The sequence below is a fragment of the Atheta coriaria genome, unplaced genomic scaffold (assembly GCF_025399875.1).
Source record: "Atheta coriaria isolate IRGN ID8LTWV9N9 unplaced genomic scaffold, Caltech_Dcor_3.1 hic_scaffold_8_pilon, whole genome shotgun sequence".
In the NCBI taxonomy this organism is placed as follows: domain Eukaryota; kingdom Metazoa; phylum Arthropoda; class Insecta; order Coleoptera; family Staphylinidae; genus Dalotia; species Dalotia coriaria.
Genome location: NW_027045450.1, coordinates 2,151,283 through 2,173,070, shown reverse-complemented (window position 1 = coordinate 2,173,070; position 21,788 = coordinate 2,151,283). Strand labels below are relative to the sequence as shown.

The 21,788-nt window shown below is 38.1% G+C and overlaps 3 protein-coding genes across 5 annotated transcripts; 1 reads left to right on the top strand and 2 right to left on the bottom strand.

Moving 5' to 3' along the window:
* Positions 1 to 13,617: 13,617 nt before the first annotated feature.
* On the bottom strand, positions 13,618 to 14,808 carry LOC135796934 (putative glutathione-specific gamma-glutamylcyclotransferase 2). Of its 2 annotated transcripts, none has more exons than XM_065309058.1 (4): positions 14,636 to 14,808; positions 14,375 to 14,544; positions 14,282 to 14,320; positions 13,618 to 14,217 (listed from the first exon to the last, which is right to left on the bottom strand). In XM_065309058.1, exons 2-4 carry the CDS (start codon positions 14,507 to 14,509, stop codon positions 13,759 to 13,761), a joined length of 633 nt encoding a protein of 210 aa, XP_065165130.1. In that variant the 5' UTR covers positions 14,510 to 14,544; positions 14,636 to 14,808; the 3' UTR covers positions 13,618 to 13,758. The 2 variants fall into 2 exon arrangements, with proteins under 2 accessions (XP_065165130.1, XP_065165129.1); XM_065309057.1 differs by having other exon boundaries at positions 14,375 to 14,530; positions 14,636 to 14,806.
* A 658-nt stretch (positions 14,809 to 15,466) lies between these two features.
* Positions 15,467 to 19,839, top strand: LOC135796931 (SRSF protein kinase 2-like). 2 transcript variants are annotated; one of them, XM_065309052.1, is made up of 6 exons: positions 15,467 to 16,193; positions 17,674 to 18,169; positions 18,226 to 18,388; positions 18,445 to 18,680; positions 18,739 to 19,009; positions 19,062 to 19,839. In XM_065309052.1, exons 1-6 carry the CDS (start codon positions 16,081 to 16,083, stop codon positions 19,274 to 19,276), a joined length of 1,494 nt encoding a protein of 497 aa, XP_065165124.1. In that variant the 5' UTR covers positions 15,467 to 16,080; the 3' UTR covers positions 19,277 to 19,839. The 2 variants fall into 2 exon arrangements, with proteins under 2 accessions (XP_065165124.1, XP_065165123.1); XM_065309051.1 differs by lacking the exon at positions 15,467 to 16,193 and adding an exon at positions 16,342 to 17,599.
* A 2-nt stretch (positions 19,840 to 19,841) lies between these two features.
* ECSIT (evolutionarily conserved signaling intermediate in Toll pathway, mitochondrial) lies at positions 19,842 to 21,651 on the bottom strand. The gene is made up of 5 exons (XM_065309056.1): positions 21,515 to 21,651; positions 20,935 to 21,441; positions 20,648 to 20,874; positions 20,384 to 20,591; positions 19,842 to 20,317 (listed from the first exon to the last, which is right to left on the bottom strand). Exons 2-5 carry the CDS (start codon positions 21,383 to 21,385, stop codon positions 20,043 to 20,045), a joined length of 1,161 nt encoding a protein of 386 aa, XP_065165128.1. The 5' UTR covers positions 21,386 to 21,441; positions 21,515 to 21,651; the 3' UTR covers positions 19,842 to 20,042.
* Between the last annotated feature and the right edge of the window lie 137 nt (positions 21,652 to 21,788).

The following is a 21,788-nucleotide window of genomic DNA, read 5'->3' as shown; positions in this document are numbered from 1 at the left end:
GAAAAATCGTCCCAGACTGTTTGGTTCTGTTCTAGCTCCGATTGACACTGATGCATCTCGGATGCGCCAACGAAATTAACTTAATGAGTCGCATTTACTCGACAGCACCCCCTAATTGAGAGATTGCACCCTGTTGAAAATAAATTGCACGTAAGGGTGGTGTTCCCGAGTGACACTTGACACTGTATTCCACTTGACGTTCAAAATAGACTAATGGAATTAACAAAACATAACCTAACCCAACATAAATTTGCCGGCATCTTGCACGTTTGTGGTTTTGACTATATGCAACCCAAAGACCAGCTTCCCTAGTTGCGAACCTAATTACTGGAATTAATCGACATTAATTATGCCGCCCCTTCGTCGCGATGACCAATTAATAAGCTCCAGCGGCCGTTTTCGTCGCGTTATACCCTCCACGCATTGATTTATCATTATTGTTACATTGTAGTAATCCCACCGCGTATTGTTTATTATAAATCGCGCGGCACCGCATGTGTGAGCCACACATCATTACGCCAACTCGGCAATCCCATTATTTTCACGTGCATGAACATAAATTTCGTCGATATAAATTGATCTATTACAAGATTATCGCCGGTGTAATTAATCTAGCTTTAAACGCACTGTATACTTAATAATAAAATATGCATGCGGCTATTAGTGCCGCATTAATAATGAAATTATACGAGTCCATTAGTCGGAATATAATAAAAATTAAAATTTCACTCGTAAATAAATTTTATACAATGTTACACAAACTATACGCGCAACATTGTATGATTTAGAGCTAGGATAGTGAAAATAACATTTGCGTTGAGGGTGAACTTTACGCTTGCACCTTTTAAATTAAATGCGCTGAGATTATCTCGGCGAAATTTTACTAGGGAAATTGATGGTGATTGAAACTTGCGCACTAACCTTTCACCTATTGACTTTCTTCCGGGTTTACGCGCTTGGCGTTTATCTAAACTCGTAAACTGATACATTGTGTAATGAAGATCGCAGCGATTCGGAATTTAATTATTTATTGACAGTTTTGAATCGCGTGCGCGCAATCGAAATAAATTCAGATGTGCTCTGTCAGCGAGTATTAGTTCCGTTCAAATTACTTTTTGATTTACTGCTTGTATCAGCGCGCCAGTTTATGGAAATCTATGCGCGTTTTTCCAATGTCGACTCCTGGATTATTTATTCGCCGAGTTTATCTTGGCGACGCGGAAGTAAATACGAAGGCGCCGGCGACGCTGTAAAAATCAAGCGTAGGGGTGGTCGACACCTTGTTATATGCGACGACAACTCCGCGACGACTATTTACTTGCGTTTTATTATCGCCGGAACAAAAGGATTGCGCTACCGAAATTGCGCTTGCAACAATTCCACGTGGCGGTGTATTACTCTGTCAACTTGCTCGTTATTGCTTTAGTTTTAAAACTAGCATCGTTATAGTTTAATTTTCTTCATTCGAACAAACTCACTACGGCACAGATACTTTGTTTGGAATTTATTGCTTTAAACGAAACATTTTCGCTTTATTTTTAAAATAGATGAAAATATTATATTAAGTATCAAGTGTGCTAAACGGAAGTTTTAGTCACGGGATTGATTGAGAGCGAGCGTTTAATAAATCAAGTGTTTAATAACGTTTAGCCACGTGATGCTTATTTACGATATTTTTTTTACTTTCACTTTATTTCCACGTTATTTCCATGTTTCGTGCTGCATCGTAGGCAAATGCGCAGGCGCAAGCTCCACCCCGTGACTAAAGCCCGTGACTAAAGTATTTTATTCACTGCTGTGGCCTTCTATGACTAAAAAATCACTTTTTGTGCTTCAAATCATGGAAAAACTGAAGTTTTAAAGATAAAAGTAGAAAAAATATTGTTTGTACTTTTTAAAAAAGATACATTTTTTAAATAGCATGTTAAAGTCGAATGTATAACACTCCCATGAAGATAGTCAACAAGTTTACGACTGTTTCGCATTCGTTGCGAATCTAAATCAATGCGAAACGCGAAAATCATAAACAAACTTCCTGCTCCTCTTTGTGCGCATTTTTTTAATCCATTAAAAAATGTTTTCAATCTCAAATGATATAAAGAAAACAATAGATGTGTTTATGTGCTTCTGTTGCGCGGTTGCATTTAATTTTCTTTTCGCTCCTTTTATTTCCCCGACGCTATTTAAACATGGCGGCGTGGCGGCGCATAATGACGAATAAAGCAAATGAAATTTATTCGTCCTAATAAAACGTTGCAATAAACCGCGCTGGTGAGCGCGCAGGCTAATAAAATGAAAAGAAATGCACGAAAAATAGATATCGCATGCTTATGAGCCATAATAATAATTAAAAAATTCCCTGATGATAAAAATAATACGCTTTTGCAATATGCACCATCAAGGGGTGGGTTTTGTGGGTTTAAATTACAGCATCGAATTTTTTACAGACTGATTATCATCGCATCGTACAATGTCAACATATTTTTCTACTTTTAACGCGGGAAGGACTAGTTTTAATCCTTGTGTAAGTAGTTAAGCGTTACAATTAATTATTCAGATTCGTATTCGTAGGTATGTGCATTGTTGCTCATGAATAATTTAACAATTAGCTTGGCGCATGGCGAAACGTTCCAATTATGAAAATCCGGCGTGAATAATTCAGGGTTAATTCGTGACGCTTTTCACTTGTGATTACACTTGGAAAAAAGTATGGCTAATTTAAGGAAGAAAAATGATTTCAATACCAAATAGTTTTCTTATTTGTTTAATTTCTTAAATTCTTTATTCATTTACAACCCTTGCTTTAAAAAACGTTTTTTTGTTTATGAAGTGTCAAAAACATGAACACTTACGAAAACAAAAAAAACTAAATTCTTTTTATGCGCGCCGAAAAGATTAAGACTAATTATACCTTGTTCGAAAGTTTGCTACCCTTTAGAAACGCAACCCCTAGGCGACTTGGGTGCCACCCTTCAGAGAAGAAAAGAAAAGTTACGAGTTTACTCGATGGCTCGCCATCAAAAGGCATAATTCCTTCTGACGTCTTAAATGTCTTAAATTTTACGCTTTCTTTTTTAATTCTTTTATTTATAAAGGCGAATAGCGGGGTGGGAAATAAAAACTCGCATTTCTAATTATAGGAGTCTCCTTAACAGCTAACGGGATTAGCATTATTACGATTAGGAGCAAAGAAGACGATTTATGCAAAGCAGTGAAATGGACTTGGTAATGTTCACAATGTTTATTTGCGCGCAATTAAATTTTTCATTGTTTGCTGGAAATTTTGACGTAGGGTTTACAGGGAACGTACTTCAAGGTCAAAATTGTTGAAACTAATAGTTGTTAGTTGTAGTTTTGAGGTTTAACATAAATAATATAAAATTTTATGAAAATCGGTCGGTAAATAACAAAGTTATTGTTAAAACAAATTTCTTTCTAAATAAAATTAGTTTTAACGTGTTTATATGCAAATAAAACTAATATAAATATTAAAATTTTCATCACTAGCTGCAGTTAAAGATAATTAGAATAATTAAACTCCTAAACATGTAATTTGTCACATTTCTTATCAATATTTGATAAGATATGTCCACGAATGAATTTATGACCGGTTTAAATATTCAAAGATAAAACCCACACTCGTAAATAATTTTTTTGGTCATTTTCAATATAAGACATTAAAAAGTCAACACGTGAAGATTTATAATTAGAACGCACCTACGCTGACAGCAATAAAAGCGAATTTAAAAGCGCAGGTGTTGTGAGGTTGAGGCACTTGGAGTTGTTATAGGTTAGGATTGGCCGAGCGCGCGGCCGCGCACACGTTCCCATTGCCAATACGGTAATTAATTACGACGATTTATTGTTAAATATTTTATGAGCCGCTAACGTAATTCCGATAGTGCGCACGCCACAATTTTACAACTGATTCGCATGCGAACACACATACATAACCACACACGTACACTACCAGAGTGCATAAAGTTGATTTTCATCCGCGCTCTGACGGTGAATTATTGTGCAACTCCATCTAGAGACTCGAGAGGCTATAGAGTTTCTAGTGTTTTGCGATTTATGCATTTATTCTAATGCAATTACACGTAATTGTGGGGTAATTGCAAACGCTAATGTAATTTCCATACGAATAATTGATTCGGATAATATATAAACTCTGATTACATAAAATCGCATTATTTGGCTGAGATTGCATTAAAAGATAATTAAAAATTTAAGATGACTTTAATTAAAGATAACACAGATGCGAACAACATCTTAGTAACTTACTGAAAGAGTTTTTACTTGTATTGCTTGTATTATACAATTGTTGGAGTGTCGTCGCGATGTCGCGACAAAGGTACAGCGAACTGCTCCCAATTCCCGACTTATATCCAGAGGTTACAATTGTAGACATTCCAGACTGTCGCCGGTCGCCGCTCCAGGCGCACGGCACTCGTAAACTCGCCTGGAGAGCGGGATTCAGCGACGCGTAACAAAGGAAGCTAAAATAACATCATATACCATCACAACATTCTGCGCACGTGGAGATAAACTCTATAAACGAAAACTGTGCTTCCAGTGTTGATGATAAACACTTATAATTTTCCTTGAACCAGCTTATTCCATTTGGTCAATTAACAGGGTGTATATTTAAGTAAAACTCATGATGATATAAAAATAGTACCATGTAGGGTTTCTAGGGTCATCAGTTCTAGGTAAAATTTTTTAAAACAAACTTTACTATTTTTTACTTTTGAGGTCTTTGGAGTATTGTACAAAATTTGGTGTAAATCGGTTGATAAATATTTGAGTTATCAATAAAACAAATTTCTATCCAAATTGCTTCACTTATTCTCTGTCAACAGTGTATAATTTCAATATTAGTCAATGCAGGATGTATTACTGATGATTTATGTGAACGTTCACACATGTTTCATCACATTTTCTACAAATTGCCGAAGAAAATGAAAGAAAAAACTGGTTATTATTTGATTACGTTATTCCTGAAGAATTTCTCTTACTGTTCCCGATACAAATTGCCCACTTTGTACGGAAAACTCATGCGAGAAATACGGAAAACACGAAAAGTGTTAATCGAGTTTTTTTTCCTATAAATCATCATTAAATATGAAGTAAGTTTATTCACGGAAAAACCACCGTCCGAGTTCAGAAAGTCACGAACCTTATCACGAACCCGCATCATGATTGGCTTTCAAATCACAATCACGCTATGGGACAATTATTGTGGGAACTATACCAGTTTAAAACAAAACGTTCGGATTTAATTCTGAAATGATCAACTATGATGTGAAATTAATGACAGTACAATCAATAAATGTTTTTAAATCTACGAATGTGTAATGATGACAAACGCAGTGGGAGTGCGTTATTTTCGCATTTGTGCAATATTTGTAAAACACGAAATATTAAGCTGGTGTTGTGCACGTTTGGCATTTGCAATTTGTGTAATTGTATGTGGAAAAATGTGCGTTTAATATGCCGCGCGCTGTCGTTAAAGTTGTCGTTTGTCGGAACGCGTGCGTAAATTTTATTCATTTATGCGGACGAGGCGCGCTCGCAGTGCAAAAATGTTCCATAAAGTAATTAACTATTGCAATTTCAATTAATCATTATTCGATTAAGCAATGATTAAAACTAAAAACAGTGCCTACATCATATTATATTTTATTTGGTTTGATTTGCACAAATTGCAACAAAACTAGATAGAAATTTCTTTTATGAATATCATCAAAGTTTATCAACGAATTTTCATCAAATTTTGAGAATATATTCTTAAACCTCATAATTATATATTGGTAAAGTTATTTTATTAAAATTTAACCTAGAAATAGGTTCCCTAAAAACCCTACATCAAATTTTTGAAGAAAAGTTAAGTAGAAAAAGAAAAAAAGTGACGTGACATTGATGACGCGTAGAAATTTCGATTTCGTATAACAAAACAACAATAGGGTCGTCCTAGAAAATCGTTTGCCAAATGTGCAGTTTGTACGTTTGTAGTATTCCGTACTGACATGATGTCATGGTGTCAAGACCCAGGCGTCGAGGGTGCGAGCAGGGATAATTTATTTCAACCCCGGTTTTGCCGCCTCCGCTAAACGCCGTCATCCAACTGACTGCATATTTCGCCCGAGTGCCGCGCATTCGATTTAAGTATCTACTCAAAGACGAGATCATATAAAACAAATCGTAATCGAACGTCAGGTCTAACTCTACTTCTTCCCGTTGTTTATTGGATCTCGTAAGAATGTGCTCGTAAATTTTATGTTATTGATTTCGTCCCAAGGATCTCAATCAAAGAGGAAGCCATGAACAAAAGCGACCCCATCATCACGGACACATTTGCCATCGCAAATACAAAGCGATGATCTTAATGACTCATTTGATTATCATATCGATGAGCTAAAATCGCCATAAATGTGATTTTCGGCGGAATATTCATGAGTAGGCAACCAATAAAACCAAACTCGTGATAGATGGCGTTGGGAGCGGATAAAATAATAACGAAATCAAAATAATACCCATAAATATCCGTAATATACATAATCTGTGTGATGCGGCATGCAGGACCCTTCTCGTTGGCTTTGACTTCCGTTATCTACCTCCCTTCGTAAACTTGTTTTCCTCGCGTACGAATTTCGTGCGCCGCAGACCTAATGAAATTCTATGAGCCATGGCGATGAAATATAACGCCGACCGTTTGCATCTAGACGACGCACAAGTGGAGTGGAGCAGGAAGGCGCAAACGACAAGCAGCCGGATTTGAGTGTCGATTCGCGCTCGCAGTAAACTCTCCGAGGATTGTACGCACGTCGTTTCTGTAGCGATTCCTCCCGAGAGTTCTAATATCGAATCAAAGACGTTCGTCGTTCAAGTGCATGGCTATACGCAGCATAAGGACCCAAGAAGCGCCCATCAAATAATCGTAAAACACTTTACACAAGACAAGACAGATTTCTATGTTCACTCAAGTGTTATGACATCTTCCTTTATTCCGGAACGTATGTTATTCTGACTTTTATATATTTTCAGCGAAAATAACAGATTTTTTGATGTTTTATGCTTTTTGTGGTGATTAGGTTGATATAATAGAAGGATTATGGAATTATCTTTGCTTCCAATTTGTTTGGTCTCTTATTTCGATGATATCCTGCACGCAATTAGCGAAAAACGTGTCCTGCCTGCTCAGATCAATTTTTATGTCCATATAAAGACAAAAAACATGATATAATCTTCACTAATGGACAGATTACTACCCTTGGAACTTTGATTCATCTTTCGCAATCATGTCCCTTTTAATTCTGTTGATATTTTGATGTAGGGTTTCCAGGGAGACCACTTCCAGGTAAAATTTTGCTAATATTATTATTTTATCTTATAATTTTGAGGAATAAGATGTATTCTACAAAATTTCATTGAAATCTATTGATAATTTTAGAAGTTATCACAAAAACAAATTTCTTTCCAAATAAAACTCAAAATCTTTGTTTGAAGTGGAATTTACGTTTTACATTTGGAATTTATTAATATCGACCGTCGTGCTTTGGCACAAAAATTAATTAAATGTTTTTGGGCAGCCACACACGCATGGCGCCCTTTTAATTGCTATGCAATTTGCAGATGGGACAATGAATTTATCGACGAAACGTGACATAGTCTTCGGGGATGTGTGTGTCGATCACCTCCCCCACAAATTCACAGCCACCGGCAACCGCGCACACCGCTAAAACACGCACCTGATCGAAACTGATTGATTTACTAAAGCAAAAGCTTTCATTCTGTTGTTAGGGTTGCATCCACTGCACGTGTTGCAGGCTGCAATCCGCCACCAACTCAACACTACACATTTCGCAATGCGCTTAATGAAAAGACATTCGCTTTGTCACGTCAAAACAAAAACTAAAAAAGAATGCCACCCTCAAACTGTGGTGACATATGTTAAACCCTTCAATTAAATTCTTTGTTGATTGCGTACATCTATGCACGATTAGATGATTATCGAATGTGTTTATAACACTTGTACAAGTATTCGATTAAAAAAAAAAACTAACGCACGCACGAAACGAAAAACTGATTGATGTGAAACAAGTGTGCGGATTTAAACGACCATCAGACACGGTATTTTTTGTTTGGCGTGCTGAGCAATTAAACGAAATGCACTACACTTTCACAACGAAACGAAAATCCCCATCAGTTAAATTGCGAATTGCTATGCTGTGTATTTTTTATTTTTAATTATCGAATCAACCGAGAGTGGACTTTCAAATTAATTACTTTAGACAGCGACATCTTCAGCTCACTGGAGACACTTTACTCAAAAGTAAATTTTTTATTAGAATTTAAGTTGATGTCACCTTTGAGCATTAAAATATTCCGCAATTGAATGAAGTAGTGTTCAACAGGGATTGGAATCCCACACTGTTTTAATTACCGCAGACGGAATATTTATATCCCTTATCCTTTATCGCGAGCATTAACTCGACGCCGCTATATTAATTATTATAAATCATAAACAGCACGCGACGCGAGTGGAAAAGAAGGCGCGCGCGTCCGCCATTAGCGTGAGACCTAATCAAGTTCATATTATAATTGCAATGTGCAATGAAAAACGCATCGTAAAGTGCGATAAAGGACGACAGTGCATCGGCCATCCTTTCATAACTTTGTATCTTTATATTCTTTATGTCTGCCAACTTCCAGAGACTGCGCATAATTGCTTTCTATCTTTATTAGTGGAAATTCCAATAACACCCACAGACTGCTTTTAATTTCAATTCTTTATGGGAGCAAATGGGAATCATTTGGAATTCCGACCGGGGATGGTGAACAATGGACGTAAACATTAAAATATTTAGGCGGTGGTCACGAAACGGAAGGTCTGGAGACCAAAAAAGGGTTGACAAAATTGTTTGGCACGCGAATTCGTCGAATTGAGTGGTCTTTCTGCACCCCCGCTGCGTTTGACGCAATTTTCGACTCTTTTTTTCTAAAGAACCACAAACTCTGCTTTCCGGCAATTTCAAGTGTACCTAAATAATTTCTACGCGCGCAGTATCATGGATCATAGACTGGTGATCATTTTCGTCGGTTGTCTTGATTGCGATTCCTTGTAGTAATGTAAGTTTTATGACCGTAATCTCCTGGCGTCCTAGCATAATAAATACTCGCACGGCGGGTAGCAGCGTCGTTCGAAATTACGCCCGTCTTCCTGCATTACTTACTTGGAACCGTGGAAGCTTGTCCACGCGTCCGGAAGTCGGAAGTGCCAGCACATAACAACACCCTGCGCGAGGCGTTGACTTGTTAAGTGCAGTCAAAATAAATCTTGCATTCAAAACAAAACACCAGTGTTGACACGACGTTTAAATTTTAAGGTTATGGTTGAAATTCTAACCACAATTAACGCGAATACAAAGTTTTCTTTTTTGAATAGATTTCTATTATGAATTTAAAATTTTATTGCTTCCAATCGATTAACTCGACTTAATACCCAATAACTAATATTGACTTTTCTATTGACCCTAAAATATCTCCAACAGACGCATCTCTAATACAAACAGATACAATTTTTGAATTTCGAACAGGTGTGCAGATTAATGCATTCTGCTTACCTGTGTGCGTGTGATTCATAACTAATTCGAGTATTATCATATTCAAGGGGTGCTTAGAGATAGACGCCAATAAAACGGAAGGGCATACGGTGGAAAACAAGGTAAAAGGAAGAGGGGAATATAAAATGGAGGAAGTGCCTAATACTCCATCTGTTGTTACAAACATATGACACGTTATTCAATTTCAAACTTATTTTTATCCAAAAAAATAAAATTTTGACGTTTTGATCATTTCACGCTTTGATAATTACATCCCCAGGTCAATGTGATGCATCGTCGAGTTTACGATGATAGGACGACATTAAATTCCCGTCTCTTCCTGGACGCGCATTAAATAATTTAATGGCAATCCTGGTTCGGATTTTGTTACCCGGAAAATTCAACCTAAAGAAACTCAACGCAAATAAACTTTTCTTCGGTTCTTTGTTTAAAATAAAAAACAATGCAGTAGTCTATAATTTATTACTCTAAAAGATATGTCATGTTATGACTTGGTTTATCTAGCAATTAATAAATCACAGTCCAGCACACCGATTGAGATAAATAAACATTAGCTACCGCGACGTGTCTTGTCTGGTTGTCTCGCAGGTCGAGTGGTCGCGCGAGTGCATTCAGCAAACAATCATTGCTCAACTGTGCAGTTTACTGCGTCTTAAGATTTAGATAAACTTGTTTAGTGAAAGGCACCTTCTCCACTACTACTAATCCACAGCAACTTAAACTCAATTTTTTTTCGGGTTGAAAAGCGTTTTGTTTCCATGGCTGGCGATGCACAGATTGCGTGTAATTAGTGCGCAGCGATGCAATTAATGAAAACAAATAGATGTCACGTCGTTACATGAAGCACACACATTCACACACACACAGACGCGGAGTGAAATTTCTCTCCTGCTCTTGGTTGGTACGCCTCGCGGGCATGGCAGTTGCAGATCAATCAAACGCACACCGCACACAATATGCAATCGCAACTGCAATATGCATGCAATGAGATGCAATTGATAGCGTTTCGTCTGTCAATATACTACTCTACTAGTGTACTGTTGGTCTCTTCGAGGCAAAGCCGAATCGAGTGCGTGCGATTACAGTTTACATCCAGTTTGCGGTCGAGTGTGGACTTGTGGAGTTGACCACGTGTGGCATTAATAGGTTGCAAGTTGCAATATTAGCACACAGATAAACCCGCTCGTGATGGACACGAGTTGTAATCGAGGTTCGGGCGCAGCTTCTAATCCAAACTCAAGAGAGTTGAAATTGAGGTTTTGATTAAACTGTCATTTAGTGTGTATACCTAAGTTTCACTGCATGTAAAATGAGAATATTCTAGTTTCTCGTATAAATAAATAAAATTGTCTTCGAGCATTATAAGTGCCATTATTATAATAACTTGCGCACGATTTGCGACTGGTTGCGAAGGTTGTGCTGCAGCGCTTTGTTTTCACACCTGCGCTGATCGCAGACACTATTTGCTTACATAATCGTAACTTCATAATTACTATCACACCGGCGATATGCTTGTGCGTCGCAAAATGGCCCAGATTCGATCAATTTATTAGCGAATTGCGGTTTTTCATTAAAATTTACTACGTTGCGACCGCAAATGGGACCGCGTCTTTGTCGAAATCAATTTGTTACTCAAATAATGAATATATACTGAAATTATGACTCTGCTTGACATATATTGGCAGATATTTAAATCAGTGGCTTGTCTTCGACCGGCCATTAATCATTTGCTGCGCGCACGCGTATTATCGCGTTTTCAATGAGTTCATTAATAACGCCGACTCGACTAATTACAAAGTCGTGCAGAAATAAGAAGCGATGTGAAGTAATTGCAACATTTTTCATTTTCACTGCGTGGAATATAAAAATAAGTCACCAGCGTCGCTGAAATTATAGCAAAAGAACAGCAATGAATACGCGCTGAGAACTGAAGACGAAATTGTGCTCAGCACCCAATTAGTCGTGACTAGTGAACGACCCTCTGTCGACGACACCCCTTGAAGTCAGACAGTGCATATTCTGTGTTTATTTACGTTTGTCTCGCCGAAAAAATCCGAAACAAAGCGAAAAACGACAAAAATATCTGAAAAATTCTCCTCTGTTGTCTAGTTTTCTCTTTAATTTAGGGTTTTCATTAGAAAACTGCACATATACGCAAATAACGTCTTTGTCATTGATTGGAATATGTGATTTGCCTTCGAGTGCGCCTTTAAGTTAAAACTTTCCATGTATTTTCGCAGCGGAAGCTGTAAGTGCGCCAAATCGTTCGGAAGCAATTGATTTCTATGTACGTGCTCGTATGAAACATACAAACATGTAATCACAATCTCTGACAATTGAGATTTATAAAATTACAACTTTCCGATCGCTACAACGAAATTTACAAAACTTATGACGCGAAACAATTTTATATTTTACTTAAAAAATGTACATAATGCGACATCTCTGTTTTCAAATAAAAATACATACCGATAACATTTATAAACAACCAGTTTTTTTGTGTTCAATGTCGCGCACGTTGTGAACGTGAATGTTTGTTTATATTTATGCGCATATTGATATAGTGTGCATCTCTGCCGAACTATAAATCAACGCAGCTCGATAACAAAATTTGCGCGGAATATTTGTCCAATTGACTGCGCACTCGACGGGCGCCATGTTTGTTTATGTAAACACTAAACAAACACACACGCAGCGCAATTATGTGTAATTAATGTAAAACAATAATTTAATGTAAATTTTGTATGCGCTGCTCGGAAAGTGATTGAACTGCGACCAGAGCGAGCGATTTTATCATATATGCAAATGCAAATGTTGGGATTACATCAAATTGAATCAGAGGGTTTACTATGCCCTCGCCATTCGAATCTTTAGTTAAGCATGTTCATGCATTGCTGCAGTTATACTATTATGCTATTATACTATTATGGATATCGGTATCTGTGATATCGATGTCCGATGTCGTAATATGTACTTAGATCGGCTCGAAATATGCGAATGCGTGCATCGTAATGGCGGAGTACAAGAGAGGCAATTATATTTGATGTAATGCATGGCACACGAATAGTGCGTGCGTCCGCTCGTGTCTATTTGAATCAATTACGACGTAATATGCAATTCCGCACAATAACTGGATTATAAGAGATTACCGCATCGCCGTGCGCCGCGTCGCGGTTTAATTTGTGCGCTGAAATCGAATCGTAAATACGATTGCGTGTGCTTGTGCGGGATTTATGCGGCAGGTGATCATCAGGATCGTCGGAATCCTCAAAACTAAAATTACAGCGGTGTACGGTACTCTAAGAACCTTTCGAATCGTTAAATGTGCACTAAAGTGCTTCATCGTTAAATTTAGCATTAATAGTTTAGATATCGGCGTGATTTTGGCATTAAATTATTAATTTTGGTTTGTAAACCAGTTAATATTCACGATTTAATAGTAAATATTCAATATGATAAGAAATACGTGCATAAATCGAGCATTTCTACCTGAATATTGTTTGTTTACTTTTTTATCTCGCCATGTTTTATTCGCGCATCGCGTGATTTCTCAAATTCATTGATACACACACACTTTCTTTACAACTTGACAAACTGTTCTCTTATAGGTGTTTGATACGGATTTATTCCGGATAACTGCATGATTGCGACATCTAGGAGCAGTTTTAGAACTAAATTTCTGTTTGATGTGCGTGACGCATACTTGTGGATTCGCCCCTGTTTGTGTGCACGTAAAGTTGGCCTTCAAACGTGTTTCTATCGCCCACCAAATTAAACCAGATGCCGATTATAAGCAAGTCGAGAATTTAAGCAGAGATGCCGCTACTATGTACTTTTCAGAATAATATACAACTTAATTCAGTCAGTATGTCACTAAAGTAACATAATTACTCAATAACAATGCGCTTTACATCATTTTTATTGTTTCCACTTTTCTACCCCTCAAAATTTGATGATTTTTCTACTTTGTCATATAGATAATTCAACAGTGTTGCATAAATGTATTTATTTGATGCAATAATGTTCAAACCCAGTTCCCAGTTCAAACAATAAAACCCACATCCATACTTCCTTTAAAATTCTTATCTAAATGCATAATAAATATTCAATTGTCCTACAAGTGCTACGATCGTTACCGATCTGCACCATCTTCATCAAAAAGATCTCCATCTAATTCTTCTTCATTTAAATTTTGCTTAATTTGTTTGGTAATCTTTTCCCGTTCCTTTATCTCAATAAGTTCCAATACTTTGCTCTCTAACGTGAACAAATGCTCATCGTATACCTCCGGCGCAATTTGTCGCATGGCATCAGCCAGATTACAAACGTACTCAACATTTGTACCGCTAGGCCCAACAGCATCAACAATTTGAGCTGCAATTGCGTCTAAACTGGCCTCGCCAGCATATTGAAAGTTATCAGTTGTGGCAAGGTAAATAGTGATGTCAAAGGGACTAACATGATTATTCTGTGGATGAAAAAAGACGTTGAAGCGTTGATAACCGCCTTTTTCACGATAGTCTAGGTGATTGACTACATGTGGAATGTCGTCTTCAGCGATTCTGTAAGCTATGCCCCAGACTTCATCTTGCTACAGAACAAAATCTTAAAATAGTTAGAAAAACAATTCTTCAATCAACGAAGGAAAATACTACCTCATTGTCACTTTTGATTAGAGTAACAACTCGCCCAGGCTGCAATAAGAAGACATTTGATCAAGTTTTTGTCATAAAAATCAGCTTAATTACTTTTTCAGGCACTCCACGATGATCTGTGCTATGTTGATAGAATCTCCTGGAGAATCCTTTGACGCAGCCAACAAGTTTTTCTTCATAGGGAAAGTCGACTTTCCATATCAAAGAACCATAGCCAAAAATCCACATTTTAGCACCTCCAGTTCATGCCTAGATTAAATAAACTTTAAATCTCTATTAACCAATTCAGGTTTCAACCATATTCTACATCAATTCATGAATGTTGAAGAAGAGATATTTGAGTAATACACTAACCTGATTCTCCTTCACAACGTCCTCAATGATGATTACACAAACATTTAACTTACAACAAATTTTGATGGATGAAGTGGAATGAATGAATTCGTTTCAGGAGATTCAGAGCACACTGGTTGTGTAAACTGAATTCCTATAACGTGTACAACAATGATCAGCTGAGGTTTTAGTCAGTCGAATAGAATGGGTAGCGACATCTATGTTAAAATTTAGAAAATAAATTCAAGTCTGCAGGTGCAATAAATGCAATAAAAGTTGTTAGTATTAAAGTTCATTATAGTAATTGGTTTCGAAACTTGTTTTTTTCTCGTTCTATGTCTAGGCGCTGTATAATAAATGTAGGGTTTGCGTGTGGCATGCAATTTTCGTCTAAATTCTCATTAGTTTTGCCATTAAATGCATCCGAAAGTTTATTTATTTAATCGTGTTTCGAGTGGAAGTTATTTGCGCTTTTTCGAGCTGAAAATTATTGCTAATCGATATATTTGTGCATAATAAAACACGTAGCATATCAACATGTGACAATTTCCATGAAACAATTGCAGTATGTCTGCATTGCATTAATAAATCAATACTTTTGCGCAGTTTAAACTTGCTGTTGTAAGAATGTTTTGTTACACAAGACTTCTTCAAGTTTTTCCAACAAATGTTAAGGATCTTATCAAGGTCTGAGTAGTTTTAAGAGTTTTCCAAATGGATATTTGTGCAGAGTTGTTAATCAATTAAAATTTTTTGCCCCAGGGTCGAATATCGACTTCAGTCGGCTGGCGCCGGTGCCGGCGACCTGCGGAACGCGCACGCGTCAAAGGCAGCTGCCGCCGCCGCCGCCACAGCACACACAAAACACAGTCCCGAGGTTTGTTGCACCGAGCGTTGCAATGTCGCGCCACGTCCCGCCGCCCCCAGCATGACTGCTGCACCCGATGGCATCGGCCACAGCAACAGTCGTGCGGAGGTGGTAGTCGTGGGCCGTCAAGCTGGCGCCAGAAGTGCCCGCCCGCGGCGGCGGCACCGCCACCGCCATCTCCAGGTCCAACAGCGACCAGGAGGCGGGCGTCCCGAACGCGTCCAACTTCGTCGTCTTCTCCAGCGGCAGCAGCAACAGCGGCAACAGTAACGCTAGTAGTGTGGACCTGGCCACGCAACCGCCTGCGACACTTCAAAGACCCATATCCTATATTAGTGATGTGGGGGACGATGAGGACCTCAACCTGGAGGAGGAACCCACCGGGGCAAGTCTTACGGAAGCGCGCAGGAGGAGGTTTAGTCAACGTCCGGATCGTCCCGAGGTGGAATCGGATGTGCTGCCACGAGCTTACCGCGTGCGTTACGATGAACTCTTCGATCCTTTGAAGGATTCGACTGATTCGGGAGTTATTGGGAGCGATACGCTGCCGAGGACCAGTCATCGCCAAAATGGAGAACCGCATCACAGCCTTATCAACATGCCCGACTATGCCAGCAGCTCCATTGATGATATTTCTATTGATTACGCTTTTTTGTCGCTTTCTCCCATGAGCGGCAGGTCGGAATTCTCCATCCAGAAACACAGACACTAGTGAGTACCAAATTACAATTTTTATTACCAGAATGCAGTTTCGATTCGAATTGCACAAATAAAGCGAGATTTATGTTTTGTTTACTTGAAAGAGACCTGCAGAAATCGCGGAAAACTAGAGTTGTGGGTTTGTTTTGACCGAAAAGATTTACTACGGCGAAAGTTGGCGAAAAACATGAAAAGTTATCGAATTGTTGAGATACTTTTGAAGTATGTATATTAATTTCATTCATAACTAAATCAAATCGTCTAAAAATAGCACAAAATGAGCCTAAATTACGTCTTCGCGTTTTTTTTTTCTTTCAAAGGTTAATTATAGAATTTGATTGCACTTTGTAAAGTCAACACACACAGGGCGCTAAAAATAACCGGTTTGTTTTTCCCAAAAACGTATCGTTTCGGAATTCTGTGTCTGAAAGCGGAAATTCGCCAAGTTTTGGCTCGTTGACGGCTTTGCCGAATGTTTACCGATACAAAAATTGCGGCACTTGCGTAGCCACACGCCAGATCCTGCCAAAAATTCTACGTCTACGTGCTCCACGTTTCCAATTCATTTTTAAAAGCGGAATTATTTAGTTTTGTTGTTGCCGCTGCGGCTTCGCGCACATTTCGCCGTCGCCGTCCGCAAATAATAGAAATACCTAAAAACGTATTCGTGTCGTAGACGCCACCGCCGCCGCCGCGGACCACCGCACTGACAATGTCCGTTCGCGTGGCTCGCCGCGTAAATAATCGAAGAGCCGATAAATAAAATCGAAATCGACAAACAAATAATACGTAATTACGTAACGTCGCGGCGTCGCTCGTGACGTCCGCGTGCAGTGTGTGTCCACGAAGTCAACGGGAAAAGTATTCGCGGCGCGACTTGATTCGGTGCCAGGAAAACTATTTTTCAAAAAAAAAACCGTTTTGCAATCAATTCGGTGTGCGAGTTTTGTGCGATGCGAGGACGATAGCACTACAATCATGGATCTGGTCACTGAAATCGAATCGAAATCCAATCACTTGCTCTTCATTATTCATCGGATGTTTGTTAATTTGAGCGCGGACGTTGGTAACACGATGAGTGCCAGTGAGCAGTTTTGTCCTGCGGATTCAAATGCTATTTTAACAAACACCACAAGCAATTCTTCGGCGGTGGAGGTACTTTTTGACTACGATAAGATGCACGATTATTTCCTCATCTTTTTTTCGACGTTCGTGCTGCATTTCATTGTTAATTTCGTGTTGGAAACCGTGCGGAATTACAAAGTGCGCAGGGAGAAACCTGCTGTCAATGGGCAGTCATCAATCGTTGCTAATCAGGTGGAAAATGTCGAAATTGTTAGGCAACCAACTCCGAGACCTAGAATACCTAAAGTAAAATCAGGTTCTGCGCCTAAACTTAAATATTTATACCTAAAAAAGTAAGTTTTTAATCAATTTTTACTAAAAATTTATTTTAAGTTTTTTTACGATTTTTCTTTGTTTTTTTTTATAGTGCAAGTAGAGGTAAACCACCCAGCGAGTACACCGAAGAAGATTTACGTGTGATGCCATCCGATCAAAATGGCTCCCAAGAAAATGTCTTCGAGTACCGCACCGGCGGTTACAAACCAACCGCGATCGGTGAGGAGCTGGGCGATTATACTGTGATCAGAAAACTGGGTTTCGGCCACTTCTCCACCGTGTGGCTGTGTTCGCACAAACTCGAGCGCGAAAAGTACGTCGCTGTGAAAGTGGTGAAGTCAGTGCACATGTGCGCGAATATGGCGCGCGAGGAAATCAAGCTGTTGAATCAGCTCGTCAACATCGAGCCGAAGCACGAAGGCCGGAAGTACATCATCGAAATGATGGACTACTATCATGTGAACAGCGTCAACGGCAAGCACATTTGCATTGCCTTCGAGCTGATGGGCCCCTCGCTGCTGCATCTCATCACGCAGAGTCAGTATCAGGGTATCTACGAGGGGGCCGTTAAAAGTATTATCAGACAAGTACGCATGCAGCCATTTTATGCACCGCCATTTTGTTTAATCTAACATTTGTGTAGGTTCTTATGGGATTGACATATCTGCACGACAAGTGCAAAGTGATTCACACTGATCTGAAGCCGGAGAATATCCTTATTAAGGTAAACGATGCCTACATCAAGAATATGGTGGATAAAGCAACGAGATACAATGAATTAGGCATACCTATGCCACGAAGTTACAGTAAGACTCATTTTACCAACATTTAAATCAATTTTATCATGAGAAATCGTTTGTAGTTACTTCAGAATGTTACGAAAGTCAGTCTTTTGAATCACACGTGACTAATAGCTACGTTTCGCCTGAATACGATGGTGATCACGTTGTGAGAAGTTCATCTTTTCCGAGATTATCGGATTTAACAACGATTGAGACCGAAGTGCATCATGGCCGCCGTGGACATAGCAAAAAAGAACTCTATGTGAGTCCGAAGATAGAAGTAAAGATCGCCGATATGGGAAATGCCTGTTGGACCGTATGTATAACCTAAAAACAATAATGATTTGGTTTTTTAATGGTGATTATTGTTTCAGAACGATAAAATTCAAGGCACCATTCAAACGAAACAGTATCGAGCATTAGAGGTGCTTCTCGACAGCGACTACGACTTACCCGCCGACATTTGGTCAGTGGGATGCATCGCCTTTGAGCTCTCCACCGGAGAGTTTTTGTTTAATCCGCGCAACACTCAAAACTATTCCGCCTCCGAAGATCACATCCTGCTGATTTACGAGCTGCTGGGTGGTATTCCTTCGTATATTTCCAGTCGGGGACGAAAATCTAGTCGGTATTTTGATAGTACAGGTAAATTTTTATAATCTGAAACAAAATGGCCGCTTAAAATAGTGATTTTTAGGTAATTTAAAAATCTGCCCGCTGCAATTACTGCACATATGGAAAACCGAAGACGTTCTGGTTGAGAAATACGACTGGAAACGTGTGGATGCAATTCCATTCGCCTCGATGATCAACGCCATGATTGAACCGGATCCTGAGCTGCGCGTCACCGCCGAAAACGCGCTGCAGATGCAATGGCTCAAGGAGGCGTCAACTCATTCAGTCCTAGTTTAAGGACGGCTGCGCGCAAAACAAACAAGATAATAACAAAATATACACTTGTAGTTCATAACGTTTTACGATACATTTTGAGCGAAAAACCAACTAAAACAATCAACAACTATAAACATGGCGTCGTTACCACAATTATTACTAAGATTTTTCTTCGTAGCATCAGATTCTCGTTCGTCAACATACGCAACTAAAGTGAAACAGGGGCCAAAACTAGACGATCATCATCACCACCACCTAAAACAGAGAAGAATTCAAAACATAGGCCTATTGGTGACTTACTGAACTGCTGCCATTTTATTTAAATTCTAAACAATTACCAGAATCTCGGTACGCAATGTGACATCGCGCAAAATTCAAAATGGTGGATCTACCAACTCTCTAAACAAGTCTAAAAACAAGTAGTCTTAGCAATTGTTAAATTACCTATTGATAAACCAACAATTTTACCAAAGAATCGACGACGTTAAATACACAAACAAATAACAACTTGATGTAGTGATAAGTGATAAGCAAGAAAATGTTCATACACATATATAAATAATATATTAAGGTTTGTATTCATAGCTTGTTTGTTCTATGTCGACCTGTTCATCATTTATTAACATATTCAACAAATTGTAGATAATTCTTACATCATACCAATCTTTTTATCATCATATAATCGCTAGAAGACTGAAATATTGTTTCAATTTCAACAATTTTCGCTGTTTACCCCAATCACTTACGATACTTTCAGTTCATTCTCTTTTCTAAATAAAACTGTACATTATTTCGCATCGAGTTTGTCTGGCTCCGGTTCTGTCACGACTGATACTTCCTTCTCTGCGGTTCGTAACGTAAAAACAACTGGGCAGTGCTGTAACACTGAATTATCTTTCTCCAAGTGTCGGATCCAGGATAATAATGAATCTTTGCTGGAAGTTCCAGTCGCACAAAGAGAATAAATTACTCCGTCTGATTGTTCGTGCACAGATGGTACTTTTACCAGTTTTTTCGGTTGTGATGCAAAGTTAAAGATTGGTACTTTTATGTTACTAACATCTGAAAAGAGTTTTACACAGTTAAACAGTTTTAATATTAATTTATTTTGTATTGTGTGTTGCCTACCATCTGAATCTTCTATCGAATTATCAACTGGTCTGGGATTTCCACGCAAAATGAAATAATTCACGCATTTATTTCGTAACCAGACCCGAAATGATCCTTCAATGTAAATTGGTTGTTTTGGATCGTGTTGTGATAGTAATACTTTCTGTGTGGGGCTTTGTGAACTGACAATCCACGTATCGTCTATTGAATCAGCAATATCTGAAGTCTAAAAGCAGAATTTGTATAAAATTATAAAAAAAAATTAGTTAATATTAAACATACTTGATAAATTGTTTGTTGGGCTTGTACATCAGGACTACTTATTCGACTAATCGCCATTTTGGCTAGTTCTAACGCATCATTCGGAGGTGGATTGGGCACGGCCCAAGGCGAAGCGTTTTTGAATTTTGGCATCCAATACATCATTCTCCAATATTTCCGCAGTGGAAAACCGCGTTTGCCAAAAACATTTAGCAGCATGTCTTCCATTTCACCATCAGGCATTACACCTTTCAATTAAACCAATTATATCAATAAATTAATACAAAAAAGTTTAAATAAACACAAACCATTGTCTTCCATCTGTTCTAATAAATCAATAGCACACTGCTGCTGTTTAGGATAGTGCATAAACTCTGATTGAATCACATTTGTTGGAAGAAACTTTCCTTTTGGTAGCACATCAATCAACGACTTATAAACCTCTAAATCTTTATGTACATTAAAACTCTCCATGTTTTTTAATGCAGAATAAATGAATTCCACATGACCTCTTCTGTGCACATCATGATCAATATACAATTGCACCATATCCATGTAAGTATTCCTATTTTTTACCTGAGCATTCTCAAATGTATGTTTTACGGTAACTTCACTTGGTGGCTTTTTATCATCTTCTTTTTTCTTGTTTTGTGCGTAATTAATTGAGGTTTTTTGGTATGTTCGACGTGCAATTGCAACATTATACCTTGTAGATTGACTGTATGTAAACAAATTTAAAATCAACTTCTTGCAGAACATTCTAATAACAATTCTAAATGTTTTTATAACTTTCAGAGGTTATAATGTTGCATGACCTAAAAATAACGAAATAATACATAAATTTATAGTAATAGCTGCATTAACATTATAATTTATAATAATACCTACACATTTTAATTAGTTTGGAGAGGTATTTATGTTATAATAAGAAGAAATTAGTTATTTTACATTTATTATAATGTAAACAGCCGGGTATTGTAATATGACATATGTTATTTTAGTTCGAGCGCAAAAAGATAGGTGGCGCTAGCAGTTACATTTCGTCGATTTATTTATTTATCTTATCAGTAAAAAGATTGTGCACGTGCGAATGTTTTCACACTGAAGACAACATTCCTTTCTTATTATTCTACGAATTATTTCATGTATTTTAGTTTGTTTA